The sequence below is a fragment of the Corvus moneduloides genome, chromosome 4 (genome assembly GCF_009650955.1).
Source record: "Corvus moneduloides isolate bCorMon1 chromosome 4, bCorMon1.pri, whole genome shotgun sequence".
Lineage (NCBI taxonomy): Eukaryota > Metazoa > Chordata > Aves > Passeriformes > Corvidae > Corvus > Corvus moneduloides.
The window spans coordinates 52,247,382-52,270,180 of record NC_045479.1 but is presented as its reverse complement, the minus strand read 5'-3'; the positions used below and the strand labels follow the sequence as shown (position 1 = coordinate 52,270,180).

At 37.9% G+C, this 22,799-nt stretch overlaps 1 protein-coding gene and 1 long non-coding RNA gene across 8 annotated transcripts in view; one reads left to right on the top strand and one right to left on the bottom strand.

Moving 5' to 3' along the window:
* PTPRZ1 (protein tyrosine phosphatase receptor type Z1) overlaps positions 1-22,799 on the bottom strand; it is a 137,342-nt gene that overhangs the window by 96,325 nt on the left and 18,218 nt on the right. For all 7 annotated transcript variants that reach the window (XM_032107566.1, XM_032107568.1, XM_032107567.1 and 4 more), the window contains exon 2: positions 1,839-1,904. In XM_032107566.1, the coding sequence (XP_031963457.1) occupies positions 1,839-1,904 (66 nt within the window). The remainder of the gene's footprint in view (positions 1-1,838; positions 1,905-22,799) is intronic.
* On the top strand, positions 13,815-22,633 carry LOC116443399. The gene is made up of 3 exons (XR_004239863.1): positions 13,815-13,825; positions 17,775-17,777; positions 22,366-22,633. It is a non-coding gene; the product is annotated as an uncharacterized LOC116443399 (long non-coding RNA).

Genomic DNA, 22,799 nt, shown 5'->3' with positions numbered 1-22,799 from the left:
TTATAAATGAAGGAGATCAAAACCTATGTGCTTCAGTCTCTAGACTTCTATGCCTCCAAAACACAATGTTAAAATCTGTAATTTTTATTCACATTCTGGAAGACTTTTTTATTAGTGAGAGCTGAGTTTGTGTATTCTGCCTTATGCCATGAACCAATTACCTGGTACTTCAGCAAAGCATCCCATAACACTCAGCTTGCCACACAGTTGCTAGCCCTAAGCTCTGAGTGCCTGATTTACACGCAGCCTTCCCCAAAAGCTTTGGGCCAGGAATGGAGTCAGCTGTGTTAAGAATGCTGGGGGCACACAGACCTTATGCAGCAGAGGGCCTGGTGAGGCAGCAGGAGCAGGGCAGGATGCACCTTGGGCAGGAGGCTGCAGGAGCAGCAGGATGCTGGGCAGGGCTCACAGTGCTAAGCAGGGCTCCTGTACGGGTCTGAATAGGAAGAAGGGCTTTGCCAACAGTGGAGTGATTAGATCAAAGCACATGAATTGAGATGACTACACACAGGTATCTCACATGTTAAGGGAGAGAAACAACAGGTATGGACTATCTGACATGCCAAGTCTGTGCTATTTTTCCATACAAAATATCCATCAAGGGTGACCTGTGGATGCTGCAGCAGCTGTAAAGTGCATGGGTGCTCTGTGCAACCTAGGGAAGAGCTATATCCTCTGATATCCTAAACAGACCCCATTTGCTATCCTTTAAAGATTGCCCTCTGGTAACCAGGAATTCAGGATGTTTATCCCTGCAGTCCTCTAACTACAATATTAAAAAATGGATCAATTTTAAACATGAAATACTGTATTGATTGATCTTATGCTTGAATTTTGTCACTACAATCTGTGTAAGTGAGAGTTTTCATTATAAATCTCATTTTGAAGGGTTTATGACTAGCCTGTTTCAATTCTCTCTAGGCTTAAAACTTGTTAGATAAGCTTTACACTAGAAGATAAAAACTGTCTTGAAAATGAGAAAGAGAGTGAGAGAAATAAGAAGAATAGTTTAATTTTCCTTAACTACAGGAACATGTATTGAATCCAATTTATGAAAGACTGAAATTTGACAGTCCTTATTTTTCATAGTTTGGTGTTTTTGAAACTTAACAGTTAAGCAATTTAAAATGTGTCTACACACATCCATAAGAACACACTTCCTACATGTTGGGCAAAAGACACCTACGACAAAATTACCTTTTTCAGTATTACTGAAAGTACTCGACTTACATATAAGAATGTAAGAGGCTAATTGTGAATTTCCCATTGTTCTTCTTTAATGAGGCAACGGTCATGCAGAATTTCAGGGTATATCTTTCTTACTCATGCAAATAAGAGAGACCAAGTGACTGAGTTTTTAGGAGAGTCAGGGTGGGACTTGGAAAGGATGCTCAAGTGCTCAGAAGCACAGAGTAGAAGTTCACATGCAGTATATGGATAGGTTCTTTCCCACATAATGTGCAGTGCCTTGTTTCAGCCTCTGTCTATTTTTCAGGTTTGCTAGAACAGTAATGTTCAGATGACAAATGAGCACCTAACAATTTACTGGCACAGCCTTCAAATAAGTCAGGTCTCAGGTTGAGGTTTTAACGATGAGGACTTTCTCTTTCCAAAAGTAACGGATGTAATCTATTCCTAAGTAGATTAAAATACTAATCTAAATAGATGAAAGTACTCTCCTATTGTAAAGTTCCCGTATTTTTAATATTCCATTTCCTGCACTTTAGCAATTGTTTAGGCATATGGTAAGCAGTACACAGACACATGAGGCTCTTAAAGTTGCAACAACGAATATGAAAATATCAAATTTAAGTTATTCAATAGACAGTTCTGCTTACCTGTATATGACCAATCAATCTCTTCAATCAATTTCCGCTGTTGTCTATAGTATCCGTACACCAAATCTGCAAAATAGTAATGAAATTACAGTATTAAAACCAGAAGCCTGACAGGACCTTGAAGTGTTGATGACACACCCCCCTCCAACAAGACAATCACTGTTTTAATTACCAATTAATAATTTACTTTGTCTTTATCTTGGACCTCAAATGATAAATACTCGTTAAACAGAATATAAATATCATTAACACTGTAGCATGTTAAGGACACAAGCAAAGCAAACAGAGGATTTCCAATCCTCCCTTCCTTCCTTCCTTCCTTCCTTCCGAATTCCTTCCTTCCTTCCGAATTCCTTCCTTCCTTCCTTCCGAATTCCTTCCTTCCTTCCTTCCTTCCTTCCTTCCTTCCGAATTCCTTCCTTCCTTCCTTCCTTCCTTCCTTCCTTCCTTCCTTCCTTCCTTCCGAATTCCTTCCTTCCGAATTCCTTCCTTCCTTCCTTCCAATTCCTTCCCACAGCCATTCCTCCTCTTTTAAAATTAATGCAACTCTCCCACAAAGAAATCCTCTTTCGTGATGTCCTTTAGAAAGAACCTTTCTAGATAACTAGGATGTCAATGAGAGTTAAACTTTTGCTTCAGTGTGGTCATGACTTTACATGTTTTCTGTAACTTCATACTGCTGATACAAGATAAATGATAAAGATAATGAAGAAAATATTCTAAAATATCATTTCATTGTGCTCTATCATTGGCATAATTATAGATAAAGTAATTGAGGTTACTTATATGTCCATAAATTTGATGGAGAGAGAAGGTTAGATACTAGTTACTTTTAAATGATGTTATATTTTTCTAGAAAGAAATATCTAACTGTATAAATGGTCACTGACTGACTACTGAATAACCTTCACTGTCATTCTTTTTATGCCAGTTCTAGGGCAATTCTAGCAACACAGTGATATGGGCAAATAGATGACTATGCCCCCGAATAATCACTAAAGCATGTAAATTGCAGATACAGGTTTTTTGAGGCTGTCATTTCAAGAGCCATAATGTTAACCAACCTCATTACTGTTCTAGAGAAGTACAATACAAATTATCCAAGAAGTATTTGCCCTCGAGCATGTTAAACACATATATGGATTGCTTCCTTGAGAAAATGCCATAGAATTCTGCTCATACTCTGCAATAAATAATTTAATGAAACAGTTACATAATATCCATTTCTTTTCATTTCATGCAGAAAGGTAGTACTGATTACAGGATGTTAAATCATAATTGTTATTTGCAAGTTTACACGTGTTTGTGTGTCTTACAGTGACTTTCTGCTACCTATCTGAAGTCCATGTTTCATAAACTTCACCAGACTTCTGCCTCCTCCATGTTATGTGGCTGCCCTTTAATATTTTTCTCTTCTCCTTCTCCCTCCCTGCCAAAAACCCCTGAACTATCCCTTGTAACAATTCACAAGATTCACCCATGACTAAGAGCAAACCTCACAGGTAAGTAAGGGCAGTGGAAAAGGACTTATATGCACCAAAGTTGTATTCGGACCACATTTCCAAGTCAATGTGCATTGTGACTGCTCCTTCAATTAATTACGGAAAAGAAAGCTGTGTAAGCTGTGATTCACAGCTGTTAGTTGACATCTCCAGTTTCCTCCTTTATCCATTGTCCTCCTAATTGTTACTTCCCACAATCAGTTGATCACTCACATGCAAATTAAGCAGGGGCTGGGCAAGAGAACTTCCCACTGCTTTTCAAATTTCACAGGGAATTCTGATGAACAAAGAGTGATGGTTTCAATGGAGAAGAAAAAAAATAGGGCAAGGTTCACTTTGTTTGGTGCATTACACACTTATAGACCCAGAAAATCTTACAGAAAATCTTTAAAGATTCCAGGAGGTGTTCATACACCTTCTTTCCTCTGTTATTTGCCAACCGTCTGCCCACAGCCCCTCCACAGCACACTCACAGCCATGAACCTTCTTGCATCTGCAGGGACTCTCTATGGTTTTGGTCTTGTCTCTTTACACTTTAAATATGTGGCAAAACTGGGGAAGAAAACCAAATTTCATCTGGGAAATGACTGAAGAATCATAGCTAGCATGAGTGGCAGAGGAAAGTGCTGTGTGAGTGTGAGGACAAGCCATGCAGCAATTGTTCCTTGAGCTGCTGGTGTAAATTGCCCTGGGAAACACAACCATGCATTCCACTGCTGTGTAAACTGTCAGTGCTAAACAGCTAACAGTGTAGAGACCAGCTGGAAAGAAATGATTTTATTTTTTAGTTTGTTTTATTTTGTTTAAAGTTAACAAATTTACATCCCTTTTGCTGATGATATATGACAGCAGGTACTTCTGTTTAAATACTGTATTTAAATTTCTTGCATTTAATTTAAATGAAGATGGGAAGAACATCTTCACAAAAAAAAGAAGGCAAAACTGATGTCAAGTTTGTGGTTTTATACATAAATCTATGATAGTGATTGAGCTTGATCAGCTTGACAGTCTGCATGACTCCTGAGACACTGCCTGACATCTCCAGACAGTGCCTAAAATAGTTTGAATTTTATTGGATGAGGTGCTGCTTTGTGAAGCAAAAAATACTAAATATTCTTTTTTTTCCAGGAAGCAATTGAAAATGTTTCCATAAATTGTTGATTTATCCACAGAACAGGGCAGCTTGGTTTCAGGATCAGGTTTTAAACAGTTTTATGGTTATCTTTCTATGCCTATTAAGGAGACATGCAAGATATCATTAAGTGCTTCCCCCCCACACCCCCCTTTTACTACCCTCCTTCAAAGTCAAATATTTCTGTGTGAGGCTGTAAGACTTGTTTCTTTTTTATATTCAGTTGAAACAGTATGTGCCCCAGTGCTCAAGGCCCATGAAATCAGAAATAATGGTGGCAAATGCTTCCCTGCTATTCATGGGTAGCAGGACTGACTGATTTGTGTCTAACCCTGTCTCATGTTCAGTCTCAAGGGCAAAGAGAGAACATGATCTCTGGTTAAAGCATAGTGCTAGGAGTAATAAGATCTTGTAGATACGTTTTCCTGTTTAAAACATATAAATAACCAGATTTTCTTTCTGACATGAGTCTGATACTCCTTTTGTACTTACTGGCCTCAGTTGAGTTGCTTTTGATTTAGTGCTGTGAATGAAACATTCTAATCCTCAATATTTTTATGCTTATCTAAAGGTGAAAAATTAATACCTTTAATGATTAACAGAAAGAATTGTCTGTGAGGGAGATCCTCTTGATTTGACACTCTGTGCCAGAAAAATGAGTCAGAGAAGAGGAAATGGGACCTTAAACCTCTGAATGCTGTTGGGGAAATTCCTCTCAGAGATGCTGAGGCAACAAGCCCCACGTATCCACTAGAGATCCCTCTCCTAAGCCTTGGTAAAAAGGGCTTTTCAAGGACAGTGCTCAAGAGACTGGGGATGCTGCACTCAACGTGCTGCTTTGCTACAAAGGACACAAGCTCAGGCATAATCTGGGACTGAGATTTGTACCAGGATGCTGCAATTTTACCCCTTATGTCCTTTGTGCCACAGTAGTGTCAAGACATACCAGCTGCCAGACTCAAGAGGAAAAAGGGACGACCTTCTTGTGGTTTTACCTCCACTCAGCCTGAACTTGTGAGTTGCACCTGCAGTGGAGCTGGCATTTATGAGATTCTGACACCAGAATGACTTATTTATGGGAACTGGGACACATTAAGTAATGTCAGCATTAGTGAGATCTACAAATGGGACATTGATGTTCTGCATGTACAGTATGTGTAGACACTATCAACTATGCATTTAGATTGCAAACACGATTTGGTCCTGGAATACATCGTCCATTCAATACTTTCCTCCTAAAATCTAATTTGAGAGCAAAGAGGATAGATTCTAAAGTATAAGCATTCATCTGTATAAGTGGATAATAGCAATGTATTACAGTCATGGAGATAAAGGTTTTGTTGTTATTAAAATTCCAATTTACATGGGGAAGATTCAATGCATGGTTCTTAGGCCAAGGAAGTGCACAGGAATTCTCAGAATACCAGCCAGGATGAGCAGTCACTGAAAAACGTGATAATTTTCTCTTTGAGAAATACAGGAGTTCTTGTTTCAAGCAAATTGTGTCTCATGAGAGCTCAGCTATGTACACTGGTATTACTGACTGCAGAGAGGGAAGCTATGAATTACACAGGATTACACAGGTTTGGAAATGATTTAAAAATCTGTGAAGGAGAAATCCACAAACACTTCTTAAACCCAGTGACACCACTTTTGGCTCACTAAGTCCATTGCTGAAATTGGGAGGATTATACTGGGAAGTTCTCATTGCATATTTGCCCTCTTTTAATCCACTTGCCTCATCAGTTGGCATTGGTTATTATCAGACAGGTTACCAGGCAAGTGGCTTATTTGTAGATTAAGATACACACATCTTCACTGGAGAAGAATTAGGAATTGTAGAACAAACTGAAATGGTACAGTAATAGCAATGCTTATACAGGGTAGCTGAAAGAGAATCTCTGCATGGCTAGTGGTTAAGAAGGGGGACACCAGACAAAATTGCTGCTAAGACATCAAAGAAAGGAAGACAAACTGCAAAAGTGGCATAACAATAAATTTTAAAAAAGAAGCTACATGTAATTAACAAAAGAGATCCTTGGTGCTTGTCAAATATGAAAAGAATACAATTAAAACGATTGGATAGGGTTTCATTATGCATGTTCTGCTTCTGAGAATGTTAAACAGAGCAAAACTGCAAAATCACATCTGATGATAAATGGATTGCTTCTTCAACAATTTTAATTTACTTATTTTAGCCTCTTTCATTGACAGGAAGGTCACAGGATCCACTTCTGTATCTTTCATTGATCTCATGATGGCGTAGCTTCATTGCCTCAACTGAAATAACTCTTGATTTATACTGACAGAGGAAATGAAAAGATTCAGAGCACAACCTGTTAACAGTCTTGATGTTTTAAAAGACAGTAGCTAACTATAAATCCCTTTAACAGAATTATCTACATTTGCCTGAGTAAGGTCTCTTCTTATGAATGTATTTAATTCTCTAAAGCCATTTGCAAAATTCTTAAAAACACAAAAAATACTTTAATAACCCACCTCTACAATTTCACATATTCTTTCTCCCTGAATGTCAAAGTGTCTAAGTCTTCTGTCAAGACCTGTCTGAGAACTCTCACGCCCTTAGTGAAATTTAAAAATCTTTTTTTACCCACAGTTTCTTCTTTGTAGGCTTATTTCAGGCTTTGGTACATGATTGGGTATACATAAAGAGAGTCAGTCCCCTCCGTCACACTTGAGTGTAGGCTGTTCATTCCAATACAGATTGACAAGTGAGACTTTTCCTGCACTCAATATAAAGCCAAAATAAAACTCTTCTTACAACTTGGCCATTGTTGTGTTTATTTACTAACACAAATTGTAATTAAAAAAAAAAAATAGAAGAAAAAGATTGACTGTTTTAATTTAAAAGTAGCTATTATTAAGCACCAGAGTATTAATAGGCACACTGCTTACTTCACCTGTCACAGCTTTACAGTGAATACTGCCAGAAATTACAAATATAATACCTATGGCATCCACTAAGGTTTATAAATCACATTTAATCACAATTTTCCAGTGCATTTCTATATGCAAACATAACAAGGACTCCAGTTTGACCAATTTAGGTTCTACTCTGGAATTTTACTTGCTGAGGTTTAGAGGGGCCCTGAAATTCCTAATCAGTCAGTGGAAATTGGGAGGGATACTCTAGGGTATGATTCAACATGGTTAAATTATGGACTGCCACCTTCACTCTGACTACAGGCAAAGTAGTAGGAAATGTCAGATGTGTCCTTCCACTTGGGATCTTGTACACCCAAACGGTCTGACAGCGTTCAGCCTCCCACATAGCCATTGGCCAACAGCTGAGGCATTATCTACAGCAAGCTTTAAGGCTTCTCTCATCACTGATGTAGCATTCAAGCGTCTGCCCACTGAGACCAGGGTAAGAGGACAGCTTTTAGATGGGAGAGTGGTACTTACCAGTGTTTATCTCTGAACAGGCACACGTGAGTGAAATTAAGTGCCTGTGAAGCCCTTGGGCTAAACACAAAGATTTATCAATAATTTAAGGACCTACAGAATGAGATAGCACTGCAAAACTACAGGAACTGATTGCTGCTGAAGCACCTAAAAACATGTCCAAAGCCAAAACCAGGAAGGACTTAAGAGGACTGTAATTCCCGCAGAAGTGTTACACCATTGTCCCATGTATGAGCTGAGGCAAGGTGGTGTTTATGATAGAAATTGGAAATGATATTCAAAAAAAGCAGGTACCAAGGAGTGATTCCTAAGACACACTTTTCTATAAGTCAGCTGCTACCCAGATTCTTTTCCCCATACCTAGAGAGTCTTTTAATGCAACACATGTAAATTCATGGAATCATACAAATAAAAAGAAAATCCAGACCAGACATGAACAAACAAGAATTGAATCAAGTCAGGGAAACCATAAGCATTTGATTTCAAAATTAATTTATTTCTCTTACAGCAGTACCAGAGAAGAAAGAAAGAGATAAATATAACTGAACTTTGTTTAAACATAAATAGCAAAGGTAAATTAATTTTATTTGCATAATCCTCTTCAACATTCTAGGTATTCCAATAACTTCAATGATCCCAATATCTAAGAAAAGTACGTGTCAAGTACTGCAATAAATATAATTAGGGATGAAGAATATGTGCTTTGCTTCTTACATTTCACACCAAAGTGTAAAAACATTCACAATTCCCTTTACGGAAGACAAGAAACATTGCAATAAAAGTGCAATGAAAAATAAAACAAATTTAACTCCTATATCCAAAATCCCAGGGTTCACATTTAACTGGCTTTTGGAAAGTTGTTTTTTTTATATTACTACATTTCTTCAATGCCTCTCTGCCTGTTAATATTAGCAGCTACTAACCAGTAAATCTCTAAATCTTTGGCAATATTTATTTAAAACTCTTGAGAGTAGACCTTACGCAAATCACCTCAAAGGGGCATTTACTGAACCAAATGCTTTTTTTAGCTCAGTGGGGACTGTGAAGTCAAACTGTTAGAAATTTTGTCTTTTGCAGAATATTTAAATAGCTAAAATCATCTTGGGGACCTGAATGAACAGCCTTAGACTGGACCCTTTGAAGATGTTGGTGGAGGGAGTATTAAGAGAAAGATATTCCTTACAGGAGGAAGTCTTTAATTATTACGTATTTTCTTTTCCCATTTATTTCATGTTGGATTTGTAAATTCTACTCAACCCTCATCCCTCCAGTCATATTACAGTCTCAATGAAATGAGAAGAGAGATGTTGCCCTGGATGATTTTCTTATAAGTACTCAAATAAGTCTGGGGATAATGCCACATACCTGTTATAAAACAACACCAGCATCATTCTACTCCCTTAAGGAAACTACACACCACAACATGGAGACTGAAAAATCCCAAAGCCCATCATGAAAACCCAATAGCAACTGCATATGTCTAAAATTATCTGTCTCTATTTCATAACAAATATATGAACATAATGAAAATAAAACACGTAATCAAATACACAACCTGCCATTTTTTGAAAAATCCTAACAGTTATATTATATACGTGCACCAGTATGTCTGGATATATCTATAAGGATTTGTCAAAAAGGGGTAAATAAATACATACGCACACATACTGCTCTTCCTCACGACAACATCATGTTTTAAATTTCGTGTTTATTCTTTTCCTTTAGCCATTTCCTTATTGCAATTCATCACAGAAACACATCATTTGCAAAAGAAAACAGTGTCTCATGACCGATAGAGACAACAGAGAAAAATGTGGCAAACACTGGCATACTAGAAACACAAACCAAAGTCAAAACAAAGACATACAATTTATGGGTTTGTGTTATGATTTTTTAATAATTTTCTTTTTTTCCTAGAATGCAGCAGAATTATTAATATAGTGGCATAAGGGAGATCACAGAGAAAATAATCACAATAATGCAATTACTTTAAAACTCATTCACAATATTGTATTTAACAATACACTGAGGTGAGGAACCAAAATCTATGCTGCCTTTTACCCCACAGGACCTCTGTTCCCCTCGCCATGAGCACAGGGCAGTACCTTCCCTCTGTCCCTGCCGGTGCCTTTTGGGTGGTCTTAAGGAGCAATTGCCCCATAGATTCACCTCTCCCCAGTAAGAGGAAGAAGAACGTGTCTCCTGATGTTCATGGAGTTTTCAAGCCAGCAGGATGTAGTGAAAAGGAGATTTAGTGTCAGTAATACTTTACATGGAGTTTAACACTACAAATGTGTCTTTTAACCTATTCTGATAACGTTTAATTTGTAAAGGATTTCTGAAACATCATTAATTTTTAAAATTAGAAATATGTGTTAGACATGAACTAAACTCCAGGCTGCTCCATGCTATCCAGACTAAGAAATTCTCAGCAAACTCTAAAGCAGAATTTTAAGCATTCAGGAGACTTTCAGGGGAAGAAGCGAAGTATCTGTAAAGTCAGGCATCTATTTCTCAGCGTTTTCAGGACTTGGGTAACTTTGGACTTGGGTGTCTGTCTTTTGCCTAAGAGGCACTTTTCAGTCTGACTCCTGCTGTATAAAATTACAAAAGCCTTTGGAAACTCACTGCTGAATAGGCCGAACCCTACCTGTTGACTCTAAGTACAGTCTAAGTACAATCTCTAAGTGAGATTACACCACAGTGTATTTGAAATGTATATTGAATTTAACCTCTATGGCACCACAAAACCCAGGAAATTACTGGAAAAAGAAGTACATGTTACATAGGTCAGAAAAAAAATTTAGTGCACTCAGCAAGAGTTTTTCCCAGATTCTCGAGCTTTGCTCAGAGAAAGTGGCAGCTGGAAGGGGCTGACTGTTTGATGAGGGTCTGGTGCTGTTGGATGGGGCTGAGGTTCCCATAATCCTTGTCCAGATCTTAGAGCTACCAAGGACACACAGTCCCAAGTTTAAATAAGTTTTGGTGGGATATCATTTTATCATTTCACTTCAGCTATTCAGAAGTTAATTTCAAAAATTTGTAAGTCAATATGGACAGATTAAATGACATTGGTTTAGACTCTTTTTATTACTTTGGGAAGTCAAATAAAAATAAAAGAGTACCAAAAAAGGGGCATAGCTTGAAATTCCAGAGGATGATCTAAGCTTTCTTCTGTTAGGCCATCTCCTGCACCGTGTAGGTAGAGTGCCACACCACTGCTGTATTTTCATACAATCCAGGCACTTAGAGCTCACACTAGACTTTTGCTGACCAGCATGTTTTACTCATGTTTTAAAAAGCAAATGCTCAGTATCTGGTCCTCTACTTCATCAAACATACACAAATAGGCTGTATTGTCCTACAGAACAATATTTTTACTTTCACAGACTGCTGAAAACAACATGGTGTTCCTGGAGGTGATTGTTCCTGGAGGTGATTGTTTATTGTAGCTAACTACAGCAATATTGACACTTGATTTTTTTCTCTTCTGATACTGATTTAATTGAAAAAAAAAAAGGGGGGGCTGATATCAAACAAAAAAAGGTCAGGTCGATTAAAAATCTATTTTCTTCACATTTCTTTTCTTGATTTCATTTTTAATTCTCTTCAGTAACTTGTTTTCTACTCTGTAGCTACCATTTGATATAGTCTTAGGGCCAAAGTCTGTCTCATGGTTTATGTATGTCCAAGAAAGCACCAGGAAGGAAATGGGAATCTCATTCTAGTCCTGTACCAATCATCCACAAAACTGGAACTTCAATGACAATTTTGGAATTCAGATACTAATAATATTTGGAAGTAGAGAATGAGATGTTTTGATCAGATGTTTTGCGTGATCTACATAGTCATGTATCTTGCTCATTTGTATTTAATCAATATGCTCTTCACCTTGGGGTGGGGTGGTAAATCTTACTGGGAAGCTATATAAGGCCCACATGAATGCAGACAGAACACAAAACTACTATACAGTGGCACACAACCATCACCTACCCATCCTCCTAATGTCTACTTTACGCCCATTTCACCTAACAGTAATAGCAGACGATGCAGATTCGTGATTTCAGAAAAACAAACCCACAACATTGTTAGTTTAAATTCTTTCAGTTTTAATGCCTGTTGAATTCTGTCAGGGGAGATAAACTGAGTTGAGCAAGATTTGACCCAAAATGTGGAAATAATAGCCCCATAAGATGACAGAAACATGGTTTGAAAAATCACTGTAAACATGAAATTTCACCTTCCTGCAATAACCATTTTCCCATATAATCCAATCTTTAGCTAAGGCAGTAAAAAGCATTTTCACAGGTGTCAGGTGGTGGTGGCACTCCATGAAAAGCCTTAATTCGTGCACTGAACCACAAAATGGAGGTTCTGACCTCTTATTACTTGCAATCCTACACTGAGTGTGTAACACAGCCTGAACTGAGAATCCTGTTGCAGCACTCCTCCTAGGCTCCCATTAGTTCAATACAACTGAAAGTTCATATTTGTGGCAGTCAGCTGTCAACACTCAATAACCAACTGCAAATTGACTGCGACTTTCTAATAGTGAGAAATTAAATCTTTGAAATGAAAATCTGTTAGCCTGGAAATGTTACTGTGATTCATAGGCAAATTTGTATTACAAACTAAACACTGAAACGTGAGGAAATAAAATACAACGTACCTAACTAGAAAAACTTGCAATGACTCATGTACCAGGATTGAATTATTTTTATAGCCAACTAATGAATTAATTAACTGCTCCATTAATTAACAGCAACGAGAATCAGGAAAACATTTTCTAAAAAGGAATAGTAAGTTAGTAGCATGAGCATGCTTGAATCTTGTACTTAGGTTTCAATGCACTAAAGCAGCTTGTGAATTTACACCAGGACTGATAAAGTCATTCCCACATTGGGAATTCACCTGCCTAAACTCTTTGCTGGGTCAGATCTCGACTTCCAACAGAGGTAAGAAGTTTTGGCTCTTCAGGGATAACAATTAGGACCAGAAAGGAATTTTAACACTGAACTCCCACTGCAGGCTCCCCAAATCCTCAAAGCCCTTCATAAACACAGCCTGTCCTTAGTTTAGGTGTAGAGCAATAAAACCGTGGGTAAAGGCATTAATTAGCAGCTTGTGAAGCCTGTCTGCCTGTCCCCCTCTCTCTTATGAATATTTATATAAAGGTTTTATGGTACGGGGAAAAACTTCAATAGGCTGGATTCAGAGTGTCTTCTGTGAATACTCGCTGGGCACATAATTAGGGCGCTTTGTCCTGGAGCCATTTAGACACTTCTGCCATTGTGCTAGGGAGGAAGCCTGACTTACATATCATGCCTAGTAATGCAGAGTTATAAATAGGGAACGGCCTGGAAGTTTACATATGGTCTTAGAAGAAGCTCTCTCACTGCCTCTTATAAATGCTTCAATTTGAGGGTGCAGGCCCAAACAGACAAAACGAACAGAGTGCTAAAACTCTCTTCTTTGAGTGAGCAAGGAAGGTTTAAACTTCTAGGCACTGGAGACTGCCTAGGGGAAAATAAAACTGCTGAGAGGAGAGGAACATGACTCTATAAGAACAAATTGGAGCCCTAATAATAGATATACTATATACATATTTACATAAAATACATATAAATAGAAATATATATTTTATATATAACTATGCACACATGTGACTATGTCACAAAGGCTAGCAAAGAAAAGCAAATTGAATTCCTAAGGGGGAGCAGGATGAAATAACCAGCACAATGTAACAAACCAGTACGACCTCAATGGGCCTATGTAAAATGGGCAAATGGCCCAGCAGGACAAAGCTTAGAGTAACACTGATGTTGCAAATCTGAAAAGTACCTCTTGAACACAAACAAGCCAAGGCTTTTATTCTAATATGTACAGCACACAAGTCACCCAGTGAACAGCAGATGAGCCATTAAAGGGTGATGATGGCACCAAAATTCGAATTAACGTTCAAGGGACAGCAAGGGCGGCAAAATAGTATATTGACACCTACCTTTAGTAATTAAAAGCACAAGCTTTTTAAAAAGTTCTCCAAAATAGCAATACAACATTTCTTTGAAATGTCTAATAATTTTCCAGAAAGAGAAACAGTTACAAGATCCAAGAGGATATGGCAAAATGTTGTGATGCACAACATTTAATCAATTTTAATTAAATTTTTTGCAATTTAATCAGATTGGGTAAAACTATGGTTTCAAGAAGTTCAAAGAGCTGTAACAGGCAAGGTAAATGTGTAATAAGGCCAAATGATGATTAGCTTTGACAGATATAGCAGCAAAAAGTAATTGAAAAAAAGTCACTGAAAAAACCCCCTGCTTTTACTTTGTGGGGTTTCCAATTAACTTTATCAGCTGATAGCATAGACCAGGGCATCCCTGGACAGTGAAACCAATCTTAATTCAGTGTATAGCTGAAGTCCAAGCAGAAATTTGGAAATATTTGAGAAATGGTGACGAAAAAATATTATTGCCCCTTTAGAACAAATCAGCAGTGTAGCTTCATCTGGAAAACTGCATTCTATACTGAACTTGCCTTCTTGAAAACAATTAAGCACAATAACATGGGTGAGAGGGAACATTGATGAAAGTGGCCATGGAAAAGTTCTAGATCAAGGAGATGGAATAAGTTAAGAATGCTTGTTTTGGAAAGAAAACAATTATAAAGAATAATGAATGTTGCTAAGATGAAGACTGTGAACTTTTGTTCCCATCTCTTTGGAAGAACAAGAACACCTAGGGGCATTAACGAGGAGGCTGAAAGTAAGAAAAGCAGTGAAAGGATTCACTTTATTCACATCTGTCTAGGCAATTATCACTGCAAGAAACTGTTCAGAATAACAGCTAAATGAAGACTGAAATAACTATAAGGATATCAGGAATACTTGGTCTTATCACAGTACATTTTGAAAGGTACTTGGCATAGATGAGAAATACAAGAAAAGATTGGGGAGTTTTTCACTTCTACCGACTGTATGATATCATACCCATTTTACTGAAATATCTGCACTAGCCTGTCACACAATACTGAATTCAGGGATGACCCAACATGGCTATTCCTACTACTTGCATACTGCACGTGAATGATCCATGGTGTTTGAAACAGCGGCAGCATTTGTCCTAGATGAAACACAACTACTATTTAAACTTAAAATAAATATCACTTACTATTCTACTTTTATATCCAGGTAAACAACAAAGTTACGTTTGAGAAGCCAGCGGGAGAAAGCGATATGACTGACTCTTCCCTTGCTTCAATTCACAGGAGTGTGTCCCCAGATGCTGTTAAGCAATGTCCCCCTTAGGACTCTGAAATTCCATCAGGGACACAAAACATGACTGTGAAGTGATATTCCTAATAAAAGGAAAAATCTCAGATCCATCAGTTGCAGCTACCTTATAGAACCGGGATCACATGATGCTTACTTTTGTGTTGCAATATCCACCTTGTTCAAGGAGCAAAATGCTGGTTTTAGACAGTACTGTCTTTCACTGCCCTTGTAAGAGAGTAGGGTAGAGCAGATTTTGGCCTAACCCAACACTGCAGAGTACACCCTTTATATTGTGGGCAATAGCATTTTCAAATGCTCCAATTCCATGATTCCTCACTGTACAGTTCATTCTCAAAACCCAATTACTCTACGAAGTTTTATTTAAGTGACTACTATTGTTAATATTGCTTTTTCCCCTAAACAATTTATAGACATTCTGCTTTATCCAATTGTGTTTGACGTGGAGAAGCAAGAGAATAGCCTGATCTGGCCATTGATCCCTATGCCTCCTGTAAAGACATCTGAGATATTCCCTAACAGTATAGCTCTGCCTATGCTCTTATCTTTTGTTGCAATTTTTAAGGAAATCCTTGTTGCTACTGTCTGCTCCCGTGGAGAAAGAAAACTTAAATGTCCAGTAAGAATGCCAGCCACTACAGTACTTAAGTGTTTTTCCTCTGCCTGGATGAGATTTTGTTGTTGCTTACACTGTGATTGTCCACCAATAGTCTTCTCTCTTATGCCTTGAGCAGTTACCAAGTTTCCCATTACAGGTTTTATGTCCAAACATCTCCACTGGTGGACAAGCATAGGGCACAGTAGTTCTTATGAGAATAATTCCAGGAATTTACAGCTCTTAAATTGATAAGGGGTAAGTACCAGCTATCCTTGCTGTCTTAATTCAGTGCTCTGCATTGAAAGATCTGCCTCTTCCCACTGTGAAGTTGTTGGGTAATGCCATTTTCAAGGAAGGCCAAGAAATGTAGTTACAATGCTCTCTAAATGCAGCTTCATGCAACAATAGGGCAAATTTATTTAGCTAACACTGGTAATGTGAAAAATGTTCAAGCAGCACTTGATAGATACTGCAAAATAAAAACCTTGCATGAATTATATACACTGAACTGTTTATTTTCTTCCATTATTGTATTTACTATTTTCAACTCTGTCATCCTTATCATTGAAAGCGAGCCGTCCCTAATACAAATCTACCATTAATCTCTGGAAATATTCTGCAACAGATTAATTAAGATATGGAGCAGAAAGATCTTTACTTTCACTAGTTGAAACAGATTAAACTGAGACAAGGATTATTCAGTCTTCCAAATTAAATCTCTGCTGAATAGCCAAATAAACATAGGTTGCCTAACAATACTTCTCCTAATATTTGTACTGTAGTTTCATTTAAATGCAGGAAAAAAACCCCAAATGCTATATATGATTTCTTTTAGTAAAGACAAAAGAGGAATATAGTTTCAATCACTTTATTCTTACCAGGGCTATAAGCTGTACCAGCAAAACCATTTTGTCTGCGGAAAATCAAGATGAGGTGGAGGACTAGACTTGAATTCTTGTTATGTTCTCTGATGGCTGACACACGACTCTGAATTCCCACATTTGCTCAAACCCATCTGTGTCTTGCCTATCAGGTGTGCTGATCACTCCTGCCCAGGCAGGACTTTCACCACACGCAGGAAGGCAGCGAGGACAAGTGCTGCTGAATTCCCAGTCCTAAAGAAGCACAGTATGAACTAACTCAGCTGCCCATGGCTGAAGGCAGGTAATGAGCCCGGATGACTGTGGCATTTTCATGCTTCTACATGTCCAAGCAGAGATTGTAAATAACTGCAGGACATTTTTTCCTTTGTTTCAGGGATGTATCCATTCTTCAGCTAACTGTTAAATTTTTATGCCCCTTTACAGATGAATGATGTATTTTGATTGTAGCAGGTGACCAGCATTCAGCTTTTTCAAAGAGAAACCCTTACAAAACAAAGTCCAGCTCTGATTAAGTTGACTATCTGAATTCAAAGCATGTCTTGACTGCTTTCCATGAAAACAACTGATCCTTTTCATGGGTTAAGGCCATTGTAACTTCCTCTACACATTGAACAGATTACCATGGACACAAATTCAGACTCCTTCCATTCACACAAGGTCCCTGAAAATTTACATAAGTCTGCAGAGAAAACAGGCAGCCAAGCTTTCACTGACATGGCTATTGCAATGAACATTTCAAACATACTTTTTCCTCCTAAAATACAGTTTAGAGTAAAAAAACTGCAAATTAGTTAAACAGCAAGGAAAAAATATTTTAGGTAACAGTTTGAAATGATCTTTTAAAAGAAATAGTCACTATCCAACTACCTTAGACTAAGTAGCTGCAAAATTAAAACAGTTTGGGAATATCCTATGTGCAATAAAAATGCCACTCTGCTATACCATAATAGTGAACTTTTTATGTCAAAAAGTTACTCTGCAAGTCACAGGAGTCCATCTGTCACACATAAAATAAAACGAACATGTAATACCTTCACTTGACTAACTCAACGCAGTCTGGCTTTGCTGACCTTGCCATGACTAGACTTACAAACATAAAGAGGGTACTTCTGTTCTCCTCAGTCCCATTTTTTTTGTTTGAAATATATCGCTGAAATCAGTTTATAAGACATCACTGCAATTTTGCATTCAAGGACTCTGAAATCAGAGGAGAGGCCAGGAAAAGGTCTCCCAGCTACTCAATTTACTGTAACTATGTTTATATATCATAACAAGGAATTAATTTTAAGAAAAAGGCCTTGGGACATTCAATACTTCCAAATTAAAATGCTCCTACTGTAGGATATTGTGCACCTAAATGCCATGAATCCTTTTCAAAACGTTTCCCTGAGAAGCAGGAATACAACTGCTGGTACCACATGCCACTGGAAGAGAAAACCAGATCTTTATGAGGAATCTGGATTAGTCCTGGTGGGCTAACCTTCTGGTCAAGGGTATGTTACAGCATGAAGGTCAGTGTCTTACCTGAACAATCTCTTACTCCAAAGGCACTGAGCAATGCACAGTCTGTCCAAAATGCTTCAGTTTATATTTCTGAGTTTATTGTCATCTAATTATCAGTCTTCCACCCCTCTGAGTCCATCTATGGCTAATTGACATCATGTCTTCCCTCCACAAAACCCTCCCTCTGCTGGTTTCCAAATCTTATTCATCAGCCTCTGCTCCTACAAAACCTTCCCTATGACTCTGCTGTGTACAAGTGGAGGAATTTTCAGTAATGAAATACGTATCTGTGAGAATCACACTGAGATTTTAAGTTGACTGATATTTTCATAGTTAAACCCTGTCCATCTAACAGTACTCATAAGGTTTAATGAAAGTAAATGCTTTTCTTTCTCTGGACCCTATTTTTTATAGCCCATAAAGATAATTACAAACCGAAGAGCTCTCTCTTTTATACTTAAGGGCAGAAATTTTACAGAGCTCACAGCTGATTGCTGGTTTCTTTGACAAGGCCTGAATTATTTTTAAGTCAGACTACCATATAATAGTTTTAACTGTAAAGTTCCTTCTTGTCTCCCTTATACACCCAAGCCTCTCCACAAGAAACTGTAGCTTCATTAAAGAAACAGGAAGTGTTGCCACTGATTTTGATGAGATCATTAAGTTCAGGTATGATCTGAGAGTACAAAAAATTCATTATCTAAAATGTGTTCAACATATTGGAACTGAAGACAATTTCCACAAATGAACTGAAAGAAATTTTTCTCTTACCCTGTTCTCCTTTAAAGCAAAGTACCTCTTATGCTCTAAATTATCTGCTCATCCCAGTACAGGGTTTAAGAATGATTTCCAAATGATAAAATACATTTATTAGTAAAGGAAAATAATGAATTTAGTAAGAGCCATTGGTTATTCTAAGTATATTGTTCAACAATTTATTCTGTGTATGAGAGAATTCTAGAATTCTGAAACTGACATCAATAATCATATGTGCATGTAATGTGGTAACCTCTGTCTGGGACTTCAAAGGTAATCTTGAACTTGTACCTTAAGTTCTACTCTGAAAACGAATTTGGAAAGAAATCAAGTATCTTGACACTCATCTGAAAAAGACCTAAGTACTGAGTTTCTAAGTGATTGTTGTGCAAGGACATGAACAGAATAGACGATAATTGTGAGAAGAAAATGGAAAAATCTTTCTTCAGTCCATAAATACCATATCAATAATAATAAATATATTTCATATATCCACATAGCTTTCTGCAATTCAGCATTCAGTACTTCACACAGTATTCCCTGATACTTCATTTCATTAACTTGTTACTTCAGTTTTACCATGAGCTTCAAGGTACTTACATCAAAGTAAGTCTTTCCATAGAAAGAAAATAGTTTTTCTGTGAAAAAGCATTATATAAATTATATATAGTTTCATTTATAGGAAATGCAAATTTTCCAAGCTCCAAATGTTGATTATTTGAAGTTATATATAATCTGTGATGAAGTGTACTGTCTCTTTCCAAAGCATGGGTTTTGAAAAGAAAATGAGAAATTAAACTTCCCCCACTCCCTACCCACTTTAAGACACTGGCATATGAAAGTAGCAGGAAGTAAATGCTCTCTCTAGAACAGTAAGGCACATCTCTTGGGGCTGTGCTGGCTACACACAACTTGTGCAAACAGTGCCTTTTTAAAATTCTCAGGAGGCATGTATTATAGGTAATTGAATTCAACAAGAAATAGATAGCCGTATCAAAGTCTGCATTAGAAAAAAGTTCTAATCTTCATCCCAAAGGAGCATCTTTGGTCCTTGAATGGTTAGAATATGCAGATCAGCATTAACTCTCCCCTTTTTTGTACTCTGAGGTGCAACAGGGGAAAGGGCCCATGGCAGAATCAATCAAACACATCATACAACTGAGATTAGAAAGAAAAAAAAAGAATGGTCTATTCTTCTACTGTAAATTCCAAATTTTATGTAAATGTGTCTAGGCTTTCATAAGAGATTGTAGCATTGTGAAAGGATCGTGGCTTTTTATGAATACCTGAACCCATTCACTTTTGAGGCCAACATGCAGAAGACCAGAGAGTGTGTGTATCCGATCATTTTTATTTCTTCATTGGTAAAGCTTACTTCCTGGCTGAAGACCAAAACAAAAGCATCATACCTTTCCAAAACATGACACAAGTGTTTCATATCTCTTTCCAGAGAAAAGGGAATCAAAACTATAGCATGTATGTGAAGCTCAAAGTGCAAAAAACCCCCAGAGCTTTTGAAAAAAACCCCAAAAATCTTCTGGAAGAAGTTCTTTGTTAATTCAGGATAGGACCCAAACTTCACTCTGCTGTCTTCTAGTTTATTTCCCTTCTTCTTTCCTTCCTTTCATTCCTAATTTTTCCTTTTCATTTTGCTTTATTTTACAGCTGGAAAGTTTAAGCTGTCCATTTAGCCTTCCGGCCAACTTTCACTTCATATGCACCTATTTCCAGATTTCTAATGTTTTAATTGCTCTATATAACCTGTTCCCATACACTTACCACACAAAGGCCAGCCCGGTGCAGGAGCCCATCCCTCCACGTGCCGCTAGCGCAAGCTCCTGTGTCACTGACAAATCGATGCTAGCGGTGGCTCAGCTGTCAAAGCATTCAGATCCCCTTCCCGGGGCCATCTTGGGAGCTGACCAAGAGCCTCTTTAATGGCCACATTGATTTCTCTGGTCCACTCTTGATGGCTCTCTCTGTCTCAGAGTGGCAGACCCCTATTGGTGTGCATGCTGGGCGTTAGGTGAGCTCAATAAGCCCGATTGTGACAGGAATAAGCTTCTCAGCTCCTATAAGAATGACAGCTAAAGGCAGGCGGTTGCCATCAAATTAACTCCCCAGCGAAAGCAAGCTGTCAGCAGTTAGCTGAATGATGGATTAATTGTTCTCTGAGGCCACATATAACACACAGATAATTTCTCAAACATTTCCTTTTTCTTGTATCAAACTGAAGCTCTGCTTTTCACCTATGCATTTGTGCCTCAACCCACATCTCGGATTCGGTTTACATCATTATCTTCCTAGTCCCCAGGGTCTCATTTAGATTTCGTAATTTACCTTTATGGTTGTCTTTTCTCAGCATGCTCCTCTTATACTGGTGATTTATAGGCTGAGCCCTGTCATCATCAGAAACACAAATTCCCTCATATCTAACCCACTTTTTTTATTAATTGTCATGCACTTATTTTCTCAAGGCTTGTCATTATTAATAGCATCATAATTAGATGAAAGGTGAAGGAATATTTTATCTATGCTGAGTGCCAGGTAACTGCAAAATAACACTTTAAGATAACTAGGGATTTTTTTTTTTTTTAGTAAACAGAGGAAATCCCATCAGTATTAATTCTGCCTACTATATAGATATGCAATAAAAGAGTTTAGAATATTACTATGGAGAAATCACATTCTGTACTTTCTGTCTAGTGCATGTTTCCTAGTTTGATGTCAACTAATTGCTAAATCAAGCAGTGATGAAAGGGTTGCATTTCAATTTATCCAGCAGTGCCTGGCTTATTGCCAAACAATTGGCTCACTGCTCTTATATAGGCAATATACTAGTACATTTATGTTAGGATTAAATTTTATTAGTTCAGTAAAATGTGTCTAGTTTCTTATGAACTCCGTATTAGCACTCAAAGGAAAGGCAATGACAGAATATAATTGTAGGAAAAAAGGGTTTTTTTATTTTATTGGTATCTTAATATCTACTTTTATGTTTATGGTTCTTGAGAGGCTACACTGGTGTATGCTGAATAGGTCATTCTCATGCAAGGGCTGACTACTCCACAGTTTTTGCTGTGTTTTGGATATATCAAAGAAAGCAGATGACCATATGTAATTGGAATCAATCCTCTTCTTGAAATTTAGTTTGCTATATGGTCACTTGCATTAGAAATAACTTTTTTCTGATTTCTTTCTGAGCATGCGAGCCACTTAAATGCAGAAGTAGCTCTTGGATACTAGTTCCTACCCTATGTCCTGGTTTTGGCTGGGGTAGAGTTAATTTTCTTCACAGTGGCTGGTATGGGGCTGTGTTTTGGATTTGTGCTGAACACAGGTTTGATAATACAAAGATGTTTTTGTTGTTGCTGGGCAGGGCTTGTGCAGAACCAAGGCCTCTTCTGCTATTTGTACTTCCAGGCTGGTAAGGAAGTTGGGGGGGCATGGGAGGCTGGGAGGAGACAGCCAGAGAAGGTGATCCCAACTGACCAAGGGATATTCCAGACCCTCTGACATCATGCTCTGTATACAAAGTGGAGGGATGAGGAAAGAAGGGAGGAATATTTGGAGTGATGGCATTTGTTTTCCCAAGTTACCTTTATGTGTGATGGAGTCCTGCTCTCCTGAGGATGGCCGAACATATGCCCGCCCACAGGAAAGGCAGGAAAAATTCCTTGTTTTGACTTGCTTGTGTTTGGGGCTTTTGCTTTCCTTATTAAACTGTCTTTATCTCAACCCATGAGTTTTCTCACTTTCATCCTTCTGATTCTCTCCATGATCCTGCTGATGGGGGAAGTGAGCAAGTGGCTGCATGGGGCTTAGTGCTGGCTGGGGTTAAACCACAACACCCTAATATTACCCTG